This window comes from Nanorana parkeri, unplaced genomic scaffold (genome assembly GCF_000935625.1).
Source record: "Nanorana parkeri isolate BGI_ZX_2015 unplaced genomic scaffold, ASM93562v1 scaffold143, whole genome shotgun sequence".
Classification (NCBI taxonomy): domain Eukaryota; kingdom Metazoa; phylum Chordata; class Amphibia; order Anura; family Dicroglossidae; genus Nanorana; species Nanorana parkeri.
The window spans coordinates 1,456,385-1,476,747 of NW_017306411.1; the positions used below are offsets into that span (position 1 = coordinate 1,456,385).

The following is a 20,363-nucleotide window of genomic DNA, read 5'->3' on the forward strand; positions in this document are numbered from 1 at the left end:
TCATATCTGACCGTGGATTTGAGTTTAAGTAGTAACTATGAACTAAAACTGACGGGGTTAATGCGAGAGAGTGACACCCGGTGGTGAGCTCTGGTATTACACTTGCTATGATTAGTGGATAGCACACATAGGGATCTTATCAAGCAGATATGTAATGATTGAGATGAATAAATGTTCTCTTATAATATCACATACATGTCCAGTATAACATCAGAAGGTTGTAGACTAACTATAACAGTCCTAAGCACACACTGTAATTGTTATATACTGAATTGATTAATCAGGATATGCAGTTCCAAAAATGATCTGAGTTAATGGCAGACTAGACCAGATACTTGCGGTTTAGGAGCCTCTATCTGAAGTCCCTTTGATGGTCTCTTGTGGCTGAGAGTTACTTGCACCTAGGTGTCACTCTGCAAGGTTTAGGTGGAATTTGGATGAGAGGAGCCATTTCAATGGGGTTCGCCCACGCTGGTGTGCTGCGGCAATGCTGCTCTCGGTCCCTGTACGTTCTGCGGTTGCAGAGCGTGAATCTTCGGCGTTCACTGTTGCAAACAGTAGGACGCCGAAGATTTGTTTGGCCTCGACTTAAAAAGCCTGTTGCGCCTGCGCCAAAGGAGCCGATGCCCGAGGTGCGCGTGCGCCGAGTGGAGAGAGCCGGGCCCGCGGCGCGCATGCGCGGTCACGGATCGCGATCCCGGAACGGAAGCCGGTAAGTCTCTTACAATGTATAGGTCCATGTATCATCTCATTCTTAAGAGTACCTGCACCCCTGTATATTACGGTCTCTCAGGAAATCATCCGAAATTAGCCGAAATCACTGCCTCTGGCAGCGAGTTCCAGACCCTAACCGCTCTAACTGTGAAGAACCCCCTTCGCCCCTTGTGCTGGAATTTTTTTCCCACCAATTTTAGGTTGTGACCTCTAGTCTTTGTTACAGAGTTAATCGCAAAGAGTTTGTTGCTAATGTTGCTGTCACCATTGAACATTTTATACATGAAAATCATGTCCCCCCTTAATCTCCTTACTTCCAACATGAACATGTTTAAATTTAGTAGCCGTGTCTCATAGCTCTGGTCCTCCATTCCCCTAATTCATTTGGTTGCCTCTGCTGGACTCTCTCCAGCTCAAGGACATCCTTTCTGTGGACTGGTGACCAAAACTGGACCGCATACTCCAGATGAAGCCGAACCAGTGATGTGTAAAGTGGCAAAATTATAGACTTGTCTCTACAATAAATCCCCTTCTTAATACAGGACAGGACTCTGCTTGCTTTGCTTACAGCAGCCTGGCACTGCAAGCTATTCTTCAATCTGTGGTCTACAATGACCCCAAAATCTTTTTCTATTTCTGACTTCCCTAGTGGGACACCCATAATTGTATAGCCCATTTGCTTATTTTTAATCCCAAAGCTCATTACTTTGCATTTATCAACATTAAACCTCATCTGCCATATAGTTGCCCACTCCCCTATTTTATCCAGGTCCTCCTGTAATGTTATACTGTCTAGGTCCGTTTCTATTACCCTCCCAATTTTAGTATCGTCAGCAAACACTGAAACATTGCTATTCACACCCTCCCCGATGTCGTTAATAAACAGGGTGAACAGCAAGGGTCCCAGCACAGAACCCTGAGGCACACCGCTCATGACACTAGCCCAGTCCAAAAAGGTGCCATTAACCGATACTCTCTGTACACGTTCCTGTAGCCAGTTCTCTATCCACGTACACACCATTCCATCTATGCCCATGGATCTCAGCTTGTGTGGTAAGCGCTTATGTGGTACCGTATCAAAAGCCTTTGAGAAATCCAGATATACCACAACCACCGGCCTCCCTCCATCCAGATCTCTACTTACCCGCTCGCAAAAAGTTAGCAAGTTGGTCTGGCAGGAACGGTCTTTCCTGAACCCATGCTGATTATCATTTATTATGCCATTATTCTGAACACATTCTACCAAATAGTCCTTAATCATTTCCTATAACAGTTTGCAAACTACCAATGTAAGACTAACTGGTCCATAGTTCCCAGGTTGGCATCTTGCCCCCTTTTTAAAAATTGGGACTACCGTAGCCCTCCTTCAGTCACTTGGAACTCTACCAGTCATTAAAGAGTTCTTAAAAATGAGGAATAATGGTCTTGTTATAACCTCGCTTAGTTCCTTAAGTACCTTGGGGTGCAGGTTATCTGGTCCCAATGCTTTATTTGCCCTAAGTAGTTTAAGTCTTTGTTGTATCCCAGTTTCCATCAACCACTGAGGTATATTGTGTTGAACTATGTGTTTTATCATGTACATTAAACCCGTCTTTTTCCTGAGTGTATACTGAGGAGAAAAAAGTGTTCAGCGCCTCTGCCCTCTCCTTGTCATTTGTGACTAACTTCCCGTTTTCCTCCTTTATTGGGCCTATCTGCTCCTTTCTTACCTTTTTACTGTTTATGTATTGGCAGCATTTTTTTAAACTAACTGTGGCGATATGCTTTTTGCACTCTATTTTAGCTGCCTGAATTACTAGTTTGCATCTTTTATTACATTCTTTGTAGTTATGGAACGCCAATGCTGTCCCCTCCATCTTATATTTTTTAAATGACACTCTCTTGTCCTTGATGTGATGTTTTACAGTTTTATTTAGCCATACAGACTTAGCAATATATAATGTGTTCTTAAAACAGTCCCACTTTTGGTCTGTGTTCAGGTTGTGAAACAAGTTTTCCCATTTGATGTCCCCCACTAGGAGGTGCAGCTTTTCAAAGTTAGCCCTTCTGAAATTTAGGGTTCTTGTCCGTCCAGCCCACTTCCCTTTCCTGTATCCAATAGTGAAAGTAATCAGTATTACCCAGTGTCTCCCCAATTACAATATCCTCAATTAACTCTGCATTATTAGTAATGATTAAATCTAGGATGGCATTTCTCCTAGTTGGAACATCAACCAACTGCTCCATGAAATTGTCTTGCAACATGTTCAGAAATCGGCCCACCAACCTGAGGTACCATTAACCCAATTTATGTCTGGATAATTGAAGTCGCCCATCACGACTACATTGCCCTCCTTCCCAGCTATTTCTATTTGACACTGGTGACTGGAGCAAGCCCGCTATTTACCCCTATATTACTTCCCTCTGTATTATTTGTATCCATGTTTATTTATTCTTTATTTAATTTATACATTTTTATACCCCCCCCCCATTATCTAGTTTAAAAGCTCCTCCAGTCTTTCTACCATTTTCCCCCCCAGAGAAATGCTGCACCTTCCCCATTAAGATGCAGCCCGTCTTTGCTGAAGAGCCGGTAGGCGACTGAGAAGTCAGCCCAGTTCTCCAGGAAACCAAAGCCCTCCTTCTGACACCAGTTCCGGAGCCACTTACTAAGTTCCCTCAACTCGTGCTGTCTGTCCGCAGTGGCTCGTGGCATCGGCAGTATCTCAGAGAATACTGCCGTGGAGCACCTAGGTCTCTGAACTCCTGTTGCACCTAGGTCTCTGAACTCCTGTTTTAGGACACTCCAATTTCCTCCTATTTTGTCATTGGTGCCGATGTGCACCATGACAGCTGGGTCGTGCCCAACCCCATCTAGTAATATGTCAATTCATTCCGCAATGTGTCGAACACGAGCCCCTGGTAAGCAGCACACTGTTCGACGCTCACGGTTCCAATGACAGATTACCCTCTCAATCCGCCTGATGATGGAATCTCCCACCACCAGGATCTGCCTCTCCTGACCCTCCATCCGGCTCCCATCCTTGCCGGAGCAGTCACTCCCCCTGCGGATAGAGGAGGCGTCCTGCTCCAGCAGTGTCCCCCCTGAACTAACATCCCCAACAACCTGCAACTTGGCATATTTATTGGGGTGAATCAGTTGAGGGCTGACCTCTCTCGCACTCCTCCCTCTCCCCCACCTTCTAACGGTAACCCAGTTACCCACCTCGGGATCCTGCTCCTTCAAACCCCCCTTCTCATCTAGGCCTCCCTCCACCACAGCCTGGTGCGTTAGGTCCAGACTCCTTTCCGTTATGGTTATGCTCCTCAGTGTTGCCAGTTTGTTGTTTAGATCCAGAGTCAGGGATTCCAAACAAACACCTCGCTCACATCTAGCGCATACATTGCGCACGACATGCACCTGGTTGCATACCCACTCATAGAAGACATTATTATTATTATCCCTTTTTTTAATTTATTTATTTAAAATATATATGAAGACTATTTATTTGTTTATTTATTTAGGGCCAATGGTTCTCAAGTGGCAATTTCACTACCCTCAGTAATTTGTTACACTACCGCCCCGGAGTAAATTTACTGAAGCCCTTGAGTTATTATAATTTTAATTAACCCTGGGGTTAATTACGCTACATCCCTGGGATTAAATTAAATTACACTACAGCCCTGGGATTAATTCACACTACAGCCCTGGGGTTAAATTACACAGTTGTTCTGTATCAACTGCCACGTTATGCATTGATATATGAGGTGTGACAATTTAATTCCTAGAATGGACTGTAAAATGTTTGCTTACCAATACACTAGCGGCTGACCTTCAAAGTAGTCCTCTTGTGAAGTGATGCATTTTTCTAGATGACTGTGCCACTGCTGGAAACATTCCTGGAAATTGTTTTCCAGAATGCTGTATAGTATCTTTGTCGCGGCGTCCTGGATTTCTGCAATATCCTCAAATCTGTGTCCTTTTTTTAATCTTTTTTTAATCTTTGAAACAGCCAAAAGTAGCAGGGTGCCAAGTCAGGAGAAAAAGGTGGTTGATCAAGTTTCTAAGTGGATTTCTGGGCCAGGAACTCGTGGACACGTAACACATGTGCAGGAGCATTGTCTTGATGGAGAATCCACTTGTCATGCCAGAGTTCCAGTCTTTTCCTCCGGACAGATTCCCGTAACCTTTTCAGAATTTCCAAGTAACAATGTTGGTTGACCGTTGTACCATGTTCTATGAACTTATAGTGAACTATCCAGATCATACTAAATACACCATGTTTCATCATCGGTAATAACACTATCAAACACCTTTGCATTCTTCAAAAGATCGGATGACATTTTAGGACTACATTCTTTCTGATCTTCTGTCAAGATTCGAGGCACCATCCTTGAGGAAATCTGTTGAGTCAACTGGTCTGTGACCCAGGAGAGTGCGAGTTAGAACATGTCAAAACATGCAAATGGCTGTGTGACTCACCACCATAATGCTACACCGCAAGCATTCCAGGAATTAAATTGTCACACCTCGTACCTCCATAGATCTCAGGTGTTGTGTCTGGACTTTATGGCCACTTGCTGTAGCAGCAGCATCAACACACAACCTAACTCACCAAAAAAACACCGAAGATTAATCCAACACAGTTTTACTTCGCAAAGTATGTTGCAGAGAATGTTTCTCCAGTCTTTTGAAGTGTAGGAAAACAAATACAAAACTAGGGGAATAAAATGAATGACTGGGGGAATATATTCCCTAGTCCCTAGGAAGAGTTAAATGTATGTTGAGAGTGTAGGTGTAAGAGGCCTTAACTGATTGGTGGTTAACCATCAAGTGGTTGGGAGGTGCTGCAAGGGTAGAAGCTTTGGTGATTGCTGGAAGTTCAATCCAGAAGTGTGGACAAGAGAAGCAAGTTGTATCTTGTTCTTGTATATCAACTGGGTCAGGTAATAGGATAATTTGTCACAGCAACTTGGGGGCGGGGGAGTGGGATGGTTACAAAACATGGGCCCATTTAATCAAATGATACTCACTCTTTGGTATCAGTTATCTTTACAAGAAATTGGTTCCTCGGGAAGGCAGAAAATTGTAATTTTGGAGCTGTCCTCAAGCATGTGGGGATGCATCTAGTCAATCCTTAGGCTACCAGACACCAAAGACCCCAACAGTTGTCAAGTATTTAATGGGTATGGTTTATTTTGTTTTGGTATGTGTTACAATTGTTAATTGTTTCATTGGTTACATAAAGTGCTGCTGTGGCCATTTAACATCCATGTCACGCAGTCTGTGTCTTTATTTGGGTTCAATGGGGCTTGGTGTAAAGTTGATGAATCAAGCAGTCATGACTTTCACAACCTAGTCTCTGAGATGAAAACTTGAGACTAATTGAGGAATATGGAGAAGAAGGGAGGGTCTTTCTCAAGACTGTACCAAGCAGCTCTAAAAGGAAGGGGAACAGGGACATACCATATGCTGAAATAAACAAGATGCTGAGGCACTATGCTACCATTAGATGTCAGACATTAGATATGCTACCATTAGATGACCACAACATGAGCAACACACTGCAATACATTGCAACAGCAGTGAAGCAAAGCGCTGCGGCTGAATTATTAACAGTGTTGTGACTATTATGTAAGCTCTGTCTGGTTGCAATACATTGAGTAAGGGGACATTGCTAGGGGCATGGCTAAAAGCACTGTCACTGTTGATTCACAAGCCTGTAGCTTGTTAATCACCAGCTAGCCAGTCCTGGTGGTGCCCATACACTCTACAACCCTCGCAAGACTTTTGTCTTACGAGGGTTGTAAAGTACTTAAAAAAACGTACGATCTGCCCATCATGGACAGGCAGATCGTACTTGCGATCATCGCAAATCTGCCCCCCTGAGGGGCGGGCTTCCAATAACTGCAATGCTGAACGGGCAGCGTGCGTGCGCACACCGGCCCGTTCGGCAGTGATCTCTCGATCATGTTAAAAACCAGCCGAAAATCGTATGATTCTCGGCTGGTTTTCCAACATGTGCGACCGTACATTAGAAACGGTCGCACGCCTTCCATACACTGCACAATTCTCGTACGATCGTGGGATTTCCCGCGATTCTCATACGAGAGTCGTGCAGTGTATGGGCACCTTAAGGCTCCATTTGCACGGGGCGATCTGGAATTCCTGTGGCAAGAACCTACGGATTCCTGCAGCAGCAATTCCAGGTGACCCCATTCAGATGCAGCTGCTGTACACACTGGAGTAAATGACAGGGTGACAATGGCCACATCTGTGAGCGGCAGTTAGCCTGTAATCATACCATGTACGATTACATGTGGACGGCTGCTTACAGATGGGGCTGCTGTCACCCTGTCATCTACTTCAGTGTGTACAGCAGCTACATCTGAATGGGACTGCTGCAGCAATCCGTAGGTTCTTGCTGCAGCCATTCGTAGGTTCCTGCTGCAAGAAGTCCAGAATGCCCCATATGAATGGGGCCTTAGATCTGCCCACTGCTTTCTGGATTGACAGCACTGTATCTGTTGCTGAAACCCTCCTACTCTGAGCTGGGGTGTCTGTAGCACAGATATGCAATGTTTTTTTTTTAACAACAAAATGTATATAGAACCGCTAAAGTGTTTGTTCAATTCAAACAATCCTGAACTAAATGCAAGTCATTTACGGTGTATCTTGTCGGATAAATGCCTCCAAACAAAACATGCTATGGAAAAATACAAGAATGAGGCTTAATAATTTAAATTTTTAACTATCAAATTAGGCCTCCTTGAGGTTCAAATGGCATATAAGCAAACGTGTCATTCTAGCAAACATACATACTGTAATATAGGGAATTATAGGGTAAACCCTTTACCTTCCAAGATCACTTGGTGCAGTTTGAACGTATGGATCAAACCCTCTAGTCTATTTGGTACATACAGTACATAATGATGACCAGTAAAACGTCTTCAAGAAAAATACAGCAAGTCCAGTAGCCTTAATTTATTTTTTACAGATATACCAGGACCTGGATGAATGAGAACCTTCACAGACGTGTTCTTTTTGTGTTTTTTGTTTTCTTTGTTTGTTGATGCTATACTGATTTTGTAACCCTAAAGTTTCTAATTCTTTGATGTTCTGCATAAAAGCAAATAAAACAAATGTAATATAAAGATATAGAAGGGAGGCTACACGGTCTCTCTCTGTTGTGCATAACACTTGTAAAATCAGTAGTGACAGTGGTGTACAGGAGAGCAAGGGAAGGGGGAGGAAAGCTGCTGAAAGCTACTAAATGACATGCAGATATCTGTGTACCAATTGGTTGGGAAGGAATAGGGGCAGGATAGAAAGTACGCCCTCAGACCTGAAGGTTCCTTTCCTCTGCACGCTGTCAGCAATGAGGCTTCACAGAGGCTGCTGGTAAACTTGGTTTGCAAACCTTGTCATTCATCTGGGAGAGGAATCTGAGCAAACAGCTGCAAAACTTATATCACATGTAATTAGAAAGTTTCATAGAAATGCCCTGTGAGTAGATGTCTAAGTTGGTTGTGGGAAAAGTACACGTGTGTTGGAATCTGTGAAGATAAAGGCAATGTACAGACAAAAAACTGCATGTTTCATTTTTGGGTTTGCCTGTCTGATGAAAATTGGTAAGTAAACTGTTTTATTTGTAAGAAACAAACCTCTCACTCTTCCCTCCTACTTTTGTAGCACTTGTTTAGCATTTTTCCTAATACCGCCATGAGTTTATTTATTTTATAACAGCATAGCTGTCATTTTCATGTAACCTGTCATTTGCATGTAACCTGTAGATCAAATTATTTAACATAAAAAAATGAATGGATTCTGTTTGCATTCGGCAGATAAAGGGAAAAAACATGAAGAAAAAAAAGTGAAATAAGGGAATAATATACATTAGAGAGTGTTTCACTGGACCCTGCCTATTAGCTGATTGGAACCCATTCTGGTGCTTCTGATCCACTTGATGTTGGTTAGCATCCTTCAGCTTCAGAAGAACAACCCAGTTCCTTGAATAAAAACCCACTGGAATCAATCAGGATGAGTGAATGTGCTGGGTTCAGTTTGCTGGGTGTTTGTTAAATTGATTGTAAAGTCCGACAATTGCAAACTTTAAGCAGAACCCCATAAAAATCTATGGGAGGCAAATAAAATAAAAAATCTGGCCATTTTCAAGGCTAATAGACAAGGGATTGTCAAACAAAGAGCATGGGGACTGAACCAATGCAAACATAAAGGTTACAATACTGGGGACAGAGTCTTTCTATTTATGCAACTTTGTGGGCGACATGAAAAAAACACCAATCCTTTCAATAGCATGCATATGAGATGCCTTTAACTTGTATGTGGTGTAACAGAACAGTATTATTGTCATGGACAGCGTCAGTGATACCGGCATCACATATTTTGGATTTGTAATTGATTCTTTTTTACTTTTTCATTATTGCTTGTCTGAAATACAGCAGTAGCAGTAGTAGCCTGATTTTATTTCTTTCACAGACATCTCAACTCTCCCGGAAGCTCCGGGAGTCTCCCGCTATTAGATAGCGGCTCCCGGCCGCCCGGGAGAGAAACATTTTCTCCCGGAAAGGTTTAATCAGCTCTATCTAGCAGATTAAACCTTTCCCTGCGATCGTTTTTTGTTTTCTTTTCTGACATCGGGAGCCGCGGCCCGACCGTCAGTCAGAAAAGAAAAAAAAAGGCATACGATTGCATAGCTAGATTCCTATTGGCTATTGCACTTTGCAATAGCCAATAGCAAACTAGCTAATGCACCCGCCCACTGCTGCTGTCAATCAGAAGAGGGGGACCTGAATTTTTCTATCAGGACGCTCTATCAGGTCCTCTTCTGCTGATTGAAAGCAGCAGTGGGCTGAAAGTGCTTCTTTCAGGTTGGGATCCCTGATTTCAACATGTATTTTTGGCTACGGCACCTAATATTTTTATCCAGTGGTAATAGGTTTCAATTGATCGGAGGAAGTAACAGCCACAACAATTAACAAACAAGAAAGAAGAGCACAATAACCTCAAGTTTTATTCCAACAATATGTAGAAAAAATAAAGAAGCCAATTTTGCACTCACAATAGGATGAATGAGATAATGCTTTTCTGCTGCATTACTACTCTGTAATACTAGCCTTCAGGTTCTCCACCTAGAGCAAGTGTTTAGCAAAGGAACTCAAAGGAAATCGAAGGAATTCAGGAAATCAGTCACTGGTCATTAACACAGGAACACTCTGAAGTAGGACAGTGAACAAGCAAAACACAACACTTTAATAGGAAAAGCATAAGATACACTCACAAACATACACAAGCGTGGCACATACCAAATGGCCCATGTGATGTTACTGGTCCTCTCCCCTTAGTGGCCAGCTGTTGGGTTAAAATACAGCCACTGGGGATGAGCTGCAGAGGACCTACTTACTGGTGCTATAGGCGGTGTCTTCACTGCTGGGTAGTGACCTGACAGAGTGGGGAAAGCGTCCTCTTGCAGGTGCCTGCGTTTCGGAGATGCTCCACAGTGTAACGCCAGAAAGACGGGGCTTTCGGGTCTTTCTGGCGCTAGACGGAACACAGGAGACTAGATGATTTAAATGTATCTACCGGCCAGCTGTTTTAAACTTTACATGTGAGTGTTTTATGCATTTTTAATAAATACATTTAGGCTTACTGCACAATGAGGAACTTTATTTATCCTTCATGCAAACGGGGTTATCTGTGATGAGCGTATACTAACAAGGGGAGCCCGAGGAAGGAGGACGCTGAAATTTATGTGACACTAAAGTGTGAATTGGCTGTTAGGTTGCAGTCAACGTGTGGGGTGAGTGCATACCCATTGAGGGGCGTTTTTGCATGAGGAGAGCACAGAGTGAAACCCAGAATTATTCAGACACATGACTTTTATGTTTTTTTATATGTTTTCACTCTATGGGATGTGGAATGAACTTTTGATTTTTCACTTTATTAAGTGCTTTTTTTGTGTGTGTTTTTTTGTATAACAGCTTTCAAGCCGATTGGGGTTATTTTATATCCACAAGCGCAGATTTACAATATTATTACTTTATTGTTACCTGTTCAACTTTTTCTGTGACAGCTGTATCAGTTGACTAATATTGAAAGATTTGTGATTATTTTGCAAGCAGCACATAAGCAGCAACACTCTGTTGCATTAGAAATTACACACAGAACTGTCACACAGCTAAAAAGTCCTCTTGAAGACAGAAGCTAATGCAGCTTTCTACTGCTCATTTACCGGGCTTCTCCCCTTCTCAAAATGGTCCCCTTCTCAAAATGGTCCCCTTCCTGTGTACCCCATACCTCCCGCCTGTAGTAAGAAGGTTTGTGTCCTGGCTGTGACCACCAGCATTCAGAAGCGACCTCTCCCTGCCACTTTTTCTTTTTCCAGACAGAATGCAGCTTGCCGTGTCACCCCCACCCTAACCAGAACACATATTTTTAAGCCATCATGTCCCCCCTTGAAGTACTTTTAAATATTGACATCTTTCATCCTCCCCACACACAAAATGTATCTCTCTTTGTCAATATATATCCCCCCGCCGCAATATAATCTATCCCAGTCCCCTCCCTCCAGTTCCTTTTTCTCTCTTGGCCAGACTGTAATGATGATCCTCTTTTTACTGTGTCCCCCGCTATTGCGACACTCCTTTTTTGGCTGTGTCCCCCAACATCACAATGCTAAGCCTGCAGCTACATCCCATGCCAACTAAATCCTCCTATCTCAGCTGTGTTTCCTCGTTGTCAGAACACCTCCTTCAATCCCTTAATAGCCTGTCCCTTGCCATCATAACGCTCCTTTCCCAGCTGTGTCTGCTGTCCACTTTTACATAATCTTTATTTTCAGTTTTAAAACATATGCATCGTAATAAAAGTACAGATATACAGAAAAGAAGAGTGCGTCATGGACAAAGGCCCAATCGGGCTAGTGTCTTCAAGAAACTCAAAGTTATAATTCACAGGCACCTGAATATAGCAGTAGTGCAATCACCAGCACGCAGGCTGTTGATGACAAAACAAGTAATATTGGGGTAGGAGAGGAGAGGGGGGGGCTATAATAGGGCATAGTTGGAAAATGGAGTGGGGAAACAAGAAACAAAACAGGAGTATAAGAACATCAGACCAATACAGAGTGTTACCAAACCCAGATGATAGAGTGAATAGAACCTCTAATAGCCCAGTCATGGCTCAGGGAAGGATAATCACACAAATCATTGTGGGGCTTCCAATTCTACAAACCTTTTTTTTGTTTTCACTAAAAGCTTACTAAAACATCTACAGTATGTGGCATCTTCTTACATCGGGTTAAATGCAAATATATATTAGCAAAGCAGGAACTCCATCTAATGACAATATAATGAATATGTGTTTGCCTCTTTTTGCTTAGAATGGGCAAACATGGAGGTGCATTGCCACATGTACAATGCAGAGCCACTGATAAAAGATTTTTTGTCTTTTTCAAGTGCATCCATGTAACTTTGAGGATGAGTACTGTGCTTTAAAATGTGAAGAAGAGCACAGCAAAAGTAATAATACAGAGACCACAATTACTTGGCACAAAAGAGCCTTCAATGCTTCAGAAAAGATTTCTGTGGACACAGACAGTCGAATTCTTGTGAATGGAAATCTGCTTGAATTTTGGCCAATATCTTTAAATGATTATGGGGAATACACATGTAATGTGCGGTAAGTAAAAGTTATATTTAAACACTTTGGAATGTGAAGAATTGCTTTGCTATGTGAACAGCCCCTACTCCTTTAATAAATCAACTAAGTCTTCCAATGGGATAAGGTGTTTAATCGGTTAAGCTTCAGAGCCATTTCTCAAATTTCAGCTGTGAGCATGTTACTTCTGTAGCAAGTTTATTAATTATGACACATAAGCAAGATATATAAATGTTAACCCTGACCTCCGGACCCACTGGGGGATGTGGAGAGAGTGAGGCCCTGGTTTCCAACCAGAAGCCAGCTCTCTCTTTACAGTCCACAATGCGCTGAGCTGGGTCCACCACCTATTGGGCACCAAAGTGCAGCAGGGTGCAAGGAGTTGAAATATTCTCTGTGTTCCAGCACCTGGCACTGAAATGAAGACTGTACTCAGAGAGGGGCTCAAGAACGTTTAAACGGCTGTGTAACCAATGACTAACAATGTGGGGGTGTTACATGTCACTGCCACAGACCACCAATGGGGAGGATGTTAAATAGCACTGCCACTGACCAGCAATGGGGAGGGGGGGGGAGGGTTATAACACTGCAAATAAGCAACAGTGCAGAGTTTTTTTTGTATGGCACTACCAATGACCACCAATATAAAGGTTATTGTGGTCGCTGACACAAATTATTATTATTGTTATTATTAATATATAGGATTTATATAGCGCCAGCAGTTTGCACAGCGCTTTACAATATAAGAAAGACATTACAATCTAAATACAATTCAAGACAAGATGGTAAGGAGGGCCCTGCCTGTGAGGGCTTACAATCTAAAAGGGAGGAGCAAGTGATACATGAGGAAGTAGCTGTGTGGGGTTGAATTGTTTGAGAACGTGAAAGTTCAGTGGTTACTTTGAGGCAGGATAGGCGTCCCTGAAGAGATGAGTCTTTAGCGATCACCTAAAGGCAATCAGAGTAGGAGATAGACTGACAGGTTGGGATAAAGAGTTCCAGAGGATGGGAGAGACTCTAGAGAAGTCCTGGAGGCAAGCATGGGAGGGAGCTAGAAAGCAGGAGGTCTTTGGAAGAGCGGAGGGGGCGGTTAGGGTGATACTTTGAGACAAGGTTTAGGATATAGCCGGGGGCAGAGTTGTGCACGGCTTTGTAAGTGGTTGTTAATATTTATCTTTTATCCTTTGGGCGATTGGAAGCAAGTGGAGGATTTTCAGAGGGGGGTTACAGACACTGAACGGTTGGTTAGGTGGATGAGTCTAGCAGCAGCATTCATGATCGACTGAAGGGGGGATAGCCTGTGTAGAATTAGGCCAGTGAGGAGGGAGTTGCAATAGTCATGACAAGAGATAACAAGTGAGTGGATGAGCAGCTTTGCGGTTTCACTGGTGAGGAAGGGGCATATTTTGGGGGTGTCACAAAGGTTAAGATGGCAGGATTTGGATAGTGATTGGATGTGGGGCAGAGAGGTGAGTTCCGAGTCAAGGATGACCATTATCACCTTGTCATGGGGGGTAGTTGTTTTATTAATTATTAATTTCAAGGGAAAAGTTTGGGGAAGGTGCACAGACAGAAGGAAATATCAAGAGCTCAGTTTTTGAAAGATTGAGTTTTAAAAAGTGTTGTGACATCCAGACTGATATGTCAGTTAGTAGATTAGTGATACACAAGGAGACTGAGGGGGTGAGTTGTGGAGTATAAATATTTATTTGCGTGCCATCGGCATAGAGATGGTATTGGACGCCATATGAGGTTATCCACTGACTAAGGGAGGATGAGGCGTAGATAGAGCAGAGAAGGAGTCCAAGGACAGAGCTTTGGGGGACCCCTACAGAAAAAGGAAGAGGAGGGGAGTAGTTATAGTTGTAAGTGACACTAAAGGAGTGCTTAGATATGTAGGAATAGAAACATAAGAGAGCAGAATCTTGTAGGCCAAGTGCGTGGAGTTTTTTGAGGAGCAGCGGGTGATCAACAGTGTCAAAAGCAGCAGAAAGGTCTAATTGCAAGAGTAAGGCGTAGTGGCCGTAGTTGTTGTTAGCAGTTAGTAAGTCAATATGTGGGGTTCATTAATGCAGTCTCTGAAACCAGTGACGGGGGTTTTGTTGTGACTGCTGACATCAGTGCTGGGGATTATTACTGCATCCTCTGATATCAATATTGGGGGTTTCATTGTGGCCACTGACACTGCTGTGAGTTACTTTTTAGTAACATCACTGATAGGGCCTATTTTACTGCCACTTTCTCTACTGTGTGCATTGCAGTACACTGCGAAAACTGTAGCAGGCCCCACATTTTTAAGTGTTGAGGTGCATTACTGCCCAACCTCAATACATGAAAATGCACTGATATAGTATGCCCCTTTCTAAGTGTTGGGGGCCGCACTTGCAGTCTTCTATAGTTTTCAGGTTGACCACCAACGATGAACATCAAACTAAATTGTTTTACATTTTTGAACACTTGTGGGTTTAGTCAGTTCTTTCTGACGTCAAAAGTAACATTTAATTTCTTTGTTAATTTTAGGGGAAAAGATTATTCTGTAAAGGCATTGAATGTAAAGAAGAAAGATCCCAACTATTGCAGAGATGTGTTTTCAGCAAACCTTTTAAGCAACACTTCGGGAACAGCAGCAACTATCAAATATAATCTACCTGATAGACATAAAAACATTAGCTACTCAGTTGTCTGGTATAAGGTAAATAAACAATTTATTGCCATGTCCTGTAAGTGAAATAAAAAAAGTAAAGGATTAATTAATTTACATACAATTTTAATAATACAAAAAATTATTTTATCATCAGAGGTGTGTTACAATTTAATCAAAGCATTTCCCATGGCTTGCATGAAACGCTTCAAATGTTATTGTTTTGTCAACGTAAGACATAAAAGAAATACTGGATTAAAGCCTCAGGTGCCAGCTGATTGGATCCTGTAGAATCCTGAATTGATCACCCATATGTCAGAATAACGTGCTCATATTTTAGATCAGCTCATAGAAAATAAATTAGGTATACTGTATATCCTTTACAATTTTAGAAGCAAAAAGGTTAAAATGGGTGATTTTGTTTTCATTTAGGAAAATGATAGCATTTGAAGATTTGCTGGTTTTGTATTCAGTTGGTTTTCTCTGATATGCTATTAATGCTACAATATTAACAATAAGTAAATGAGTTCTCATCAAATTCTATTATTTTATAATACATCAGATAAAAATGTCATCACTTACCAGTATTCAGTTGTAATGATTTTCAAACCACACATTCTGATTGGCACATTACTATTTGAATTCAATCAGATCATACGATAATTTACCCGTATGTATGGGTACCTTGCATATTCCCATAATCATTATATGGTAACCATTACATGGTTAATAAACCCCAATCAAACAGGCTGGATAATTAAGAAGGAAGAGATGAGCCCACCTGTGTCATAACAGTAAATTTGCTTACATAGGGAAAGCCAGTGAACCTTTTGCTCTTACTTTTATTTTCTTTGAGCACATCAACCCTTGTACTAAGACAGGAATTGTCTGGTAACCAAAAGAGCAGAGTAACTAATACATTTCATAGCAATGGTATGTTATGTGGTTTGTAGGGAATCCACCCTTACAGGGAAAGCTGCTTGCATATAAGACACTTATAATTAGACTGTCTTTTCACAAAAAATATGTGACCAGTTATTCCTATTGTCAGCAGCTAGGAGCAATAGTTCTTACACCTACACCCTACACATATTAAGGCTGATTTACTAAAGGTGATTTGAGAATTTTCATTGAAAAACTTGAATATTGAATGAATATTCACATTAGTAACCCAATCATGTGAAAAGCTTAATGAATGTTTGGGAATTCAAAGTGAAGAGTAATTTGCTTTTAACATGATTGGATAACTGAAGTTGATAAATCAAAAATGATCAACTTCCTTAAAAAATCAGCCAAATTGTGTTTACATTGGTTAAAAATGCAACTGAACAGTTGACACCCTCAAGGAAACTTTATTGGAGAAAATTCTGCCCACAGCATTGCAATGTTTCAGCTAAAAAATACTTATTCTTCCGCAACAAGTTCAGTGATGGGGATATCTGCAGGTTACGTGATCATCCATACTTGTTTGTCAACACATTTTAATTAATCTGTGGGTTATAATTGTGTATATTTTAAACCCAACTTCTGGATAAAATTACCCCTCCCCCCACCTCTTCCTTCCATGCTGTCATGGGAGTTGCTGTCATGTGATTCTTTAGTACGAGAGAGTCTTCTCTCTCCCTTTTTTTTTTTTTTTTACTTCCGGGGTCCTTATTTGTGTATCCATGTCACTGTCTGTGTGATGTGGACCTATAGGCCGTCCAGTGGCAGGAACCTCTTAGGATCAAAAGGAGGAGTGTCATAATCAAAAAAGGACAAAAGGGGACCAACTAGCGAGGGACTATCTGCTGCACTGCTCAGCGTTTCCCCATACCCAGTGCAGCAAGGGACCTGGAGGGGGGACTTGGGTCAGTATACCTTGCTTTACCACGTAAGGAAAAATAAAATCCCTGTGAAAATATGTGCTGCTTTATAATTGCCTGCATGCTGATGCTTTGTTCAATGAATGATCTTTATTTTCATACTCACTGTACATTTTAAGTTTTAAATATTATATTATTTTCCAGGACTGTAAACGCTATGCTGAGAACATCAGTGAAATTTCATTTAAAGCCTTAAAGGTTTCAGATTCAGCTATATATACATATGTTATCACTCATGTGCACAATGGACAATATTATAACATTTCAGGAAAAATTAAGCTAACAGTAAACAACTCTAAAACAAAAGTCGAAGGTAATGGTATTTTTTTCTCATTTACAAAATGTTAGTTTTGTTACAGTGCATCCTACACATCCTACAGGCTCCACCATTTCACAGGCAGGTTTAGGGCATCCTCCAAACACGTTATTTAAAGAGAGCTGCTCCCCGATTAACTGAATTTCTTTAAAAAAGTGTTTGCATTTGTACATGTTCCCCAGGGCAGTGTCCATCTCCCCATGCTCTTTGTTTGACAATCCCTTGCCTATTAGCCTTGAAAATGGACAGAATTCATTTTAAACTTTCATGACCTTGCTGCACCACTTTCATGACTCTCATGAATGACTTCAGTGAAGTTTGGATTAATGTTCAAACTTCAGTGCAGTTCAGCAAATCTCCCACAAACCAAGCCTAGGTATGTTTGGTTCATCCATAATAATAATAATATAGACTACCTGTCCGTTCATTATGTACCCTGGGCTTTTCTCCAAGATATACTATCTAAAAACAGAAAATGAAGATACTCATGCTTTTCTATTCTTGAACTTAGACAAATCAATGTGTAGGCAGGACAACTGTATGACTTCCTCACAACATAAAATACAAATGACAAGCACAGCAAGCTAGTATTCAGTAGGTCTAAATTTCGACAATGTAGATCGTGTTTTATATTTTTGTGGCTCCATTAAAGTTTGCCTTTAGTCTTGTTTACCAATGCACTTTACTGGCTGCATATGAAAAAACAAATGATTTGTATGCAATATTTCATATTTATCAAACTAGAAAAAAAGCCTTTGTTTTTTATTGTATATTTTAGCAGTGACCATAATTAATCAAATATAAATAAAAGAAATGCATATAAACTGCCTTACCTTCCCATTACATATCCAACCAAGTGCATAGGAATTTAAAATAAATAAAAACTTAGGCAAATGACTTATGGTAGAGCAAATACATATTTGCTTCTCTTCTCTGCTCTTTAATAAATCTCAACCTATATTTACTAGAAAGAGATACATTTATGCCACGCCTGAATGCCAGTTATACAATCCCGAGTCATGCCTTTTTTGTATTGGCACCATTGCATTTATCCTTATACTGCTTTTTTTTCAGAGTATAGGAATACTGATATTATTTATAGTTATCATCTAATTATTTTATTTATTACTTTAAAAAGGAAAAGAACATGTAATACCTAAGTTAATAGGCTTGGAAAACACTATCTACACAGAGGTAGAGATGGGTAGGTACAGCCTTAATTATCATTATACATGTTGTTTACAAGCTCAAAATAATAGCAATTATTTAACAAGCATGAGAAATAATGGAGGTTGCCATTGCTGCCATCTATTTCTGAAAATGCTAGTGGTTGGGCTGAAATGCGGATGCTCTTGTTTCAAAAGTCATTGATACTGAATGAGTATGCAGATGAATTTTAGTGTGCACCCAGATGTCACAATAACAACCAGGCAACTAGCAACCCCTTTTTTTATTCTAATGGCAGGTTTACTATAAGAGGCACGAAGAGCCCTTAAAGTGACACTAAACTTAGGCCACTTTAGCATCCTTTAGGCACAATTAAAGGTGCCTTAAGTGCCACTTGAAGGTTTTTAAAATCAGGGCCAATATCTTTTGTTTTTAAAGTGACACTAAACTCAGGAGTTAAACCTTAAAAATGCAATCAAGTACGTGATTTGTTTTGTGAAAAGTCAACAGCTACATTCTCATCTGCATCTCTAACCGCTCTTCTTCACTGCTGTCATATGCCAAATGCTCAACATCTGTAAAGATGAGTTTGATGAGTGGGCTTTGGTTGACTGCCTATCTTCACCTTGTCTTTGTTGCTTGAGAGGCAAGATGGCAGTACTGAATTGGGAAATAATTTTGTCTCTGGGTGCAAAACAGACCAGATTTTTTTTTTCAGGGATTATGTACTGGCCAGTTACGTGCCAGCTGAAAAGTACTTACGGTATATGGCACTAGTTTCTGTAAACCCTGTCAAAGAAAAAGGTTGCCGTAAGTAAACTTTTTTAGTAATGTGATTAGTGGCAGTTTTATTGAAACCACACAATAAAAATGTGAAACCATTTTTCTTTTTGTAAAAATAACAAACTATGCATGTAAAACATGTTAACGTGCAAAGGTTCATTAAAATTCACTTGAAAATGTGCAACAAAAATTAATGCAAAGGTCTGAATAGGACCTAGTCTGACAGCCTGGAAGTACAAGTCCTATATTAAAACATCCTAATTTTACCAACTGCAATTCAAATGCTTTTTTAACCGGGCCATTTCTTGTGCTGAATTCTTGCAGTTCTGCTAGCATTCAAGCAGAGGCTAACTTACTTAAATGGTAGCAAAACAGACCTTTCTCTAAGTTAGAAGAATACAAAATACACAACGTCTTTGTTCTAAGTGTTCAGTCAGTTTAATATTGTATTCCTCCTTGACTTAATTTTTCCTAGTAGAAGGGTACAATGTTCTTACTTACTAATATTTATTTTAACCCTTAGAACAAAATGTGACTGTAAAATGTGAGGCTTCAGTAGGCAAGACTGGCAGTTTTCAATTCTCCTGGGTCCACAGCAAGTCTGATGTTGATAGTTTGGATAATTTAATTGAGAACTGTACATTTCCCATAAACAAACCATGCATTAAAGCTGAAATGTAAGTAATTTATACTGGCCCATGGTATGGTACATAGGAGCAAGCTACAAGATTTCATATTTAAATGTATTTGAAAAACTATAAAACAGTTGTGTATGTATTATAATAATAATAATTATTTAATTAATTTCTGAAATTACTTTGACTTTTTGTGTATGCCTGCTAGTCCATATCTGTGTTATTGTAAAAAAAAGAAGATATTTATTGCCTGGCCACTAGAGGAGCTATGGGCACCTGTGGAACAACCATGTCTTTGTGTTGAGATAAGATATTGGCCACAGAAGAAGTGCATTGCTGTTAGTGGGTTGTCCAACTCATCAACTTGAGGAATCTGTGAAATTATGGGGTCTATTCACAAAGCTGCCAAAGGATCTAGCCATAGCTTCGGCTGATTCTTTGGCTAGCTTTGGCCCCAGGACCCCTTCATTTCAGTAGAATCGAAGGGCTGCTGTACTGGCTATTCACCATAGCCCTACAGCTCCCGAAGTTGGCCGAGCGGCTCAGTCGAGCCGAAGGCATATGCCTCAGCTTGACTGAGCCA

At 40.9% G+C, this 20,363-nt stretch overlaps 1 protein-coding gene across 1 annotated transcript in view; it reads left to right on the forward strand.

Moving 5' to 3' along the window:
- Nucleotides 1–623: 623 nt before the first annotated feature.
- The window catches only part of LOC108785110 (interleukin-18 receptor 1-like), a 33,148-nt gene continuing 13,408 nt past the window's right edge, over nucleotides 624–20,363 (forward strand). Inside the window, exon 1 of the mRNA XM_018554119.1 lies at nucleotides 624–712. Coding sequence (XP_018409621.1) covers nucleotides 624–712 — 89 coding nt within the window. The remainder of the gene's footprint in view (nucleotides 713–20,363) is intronic.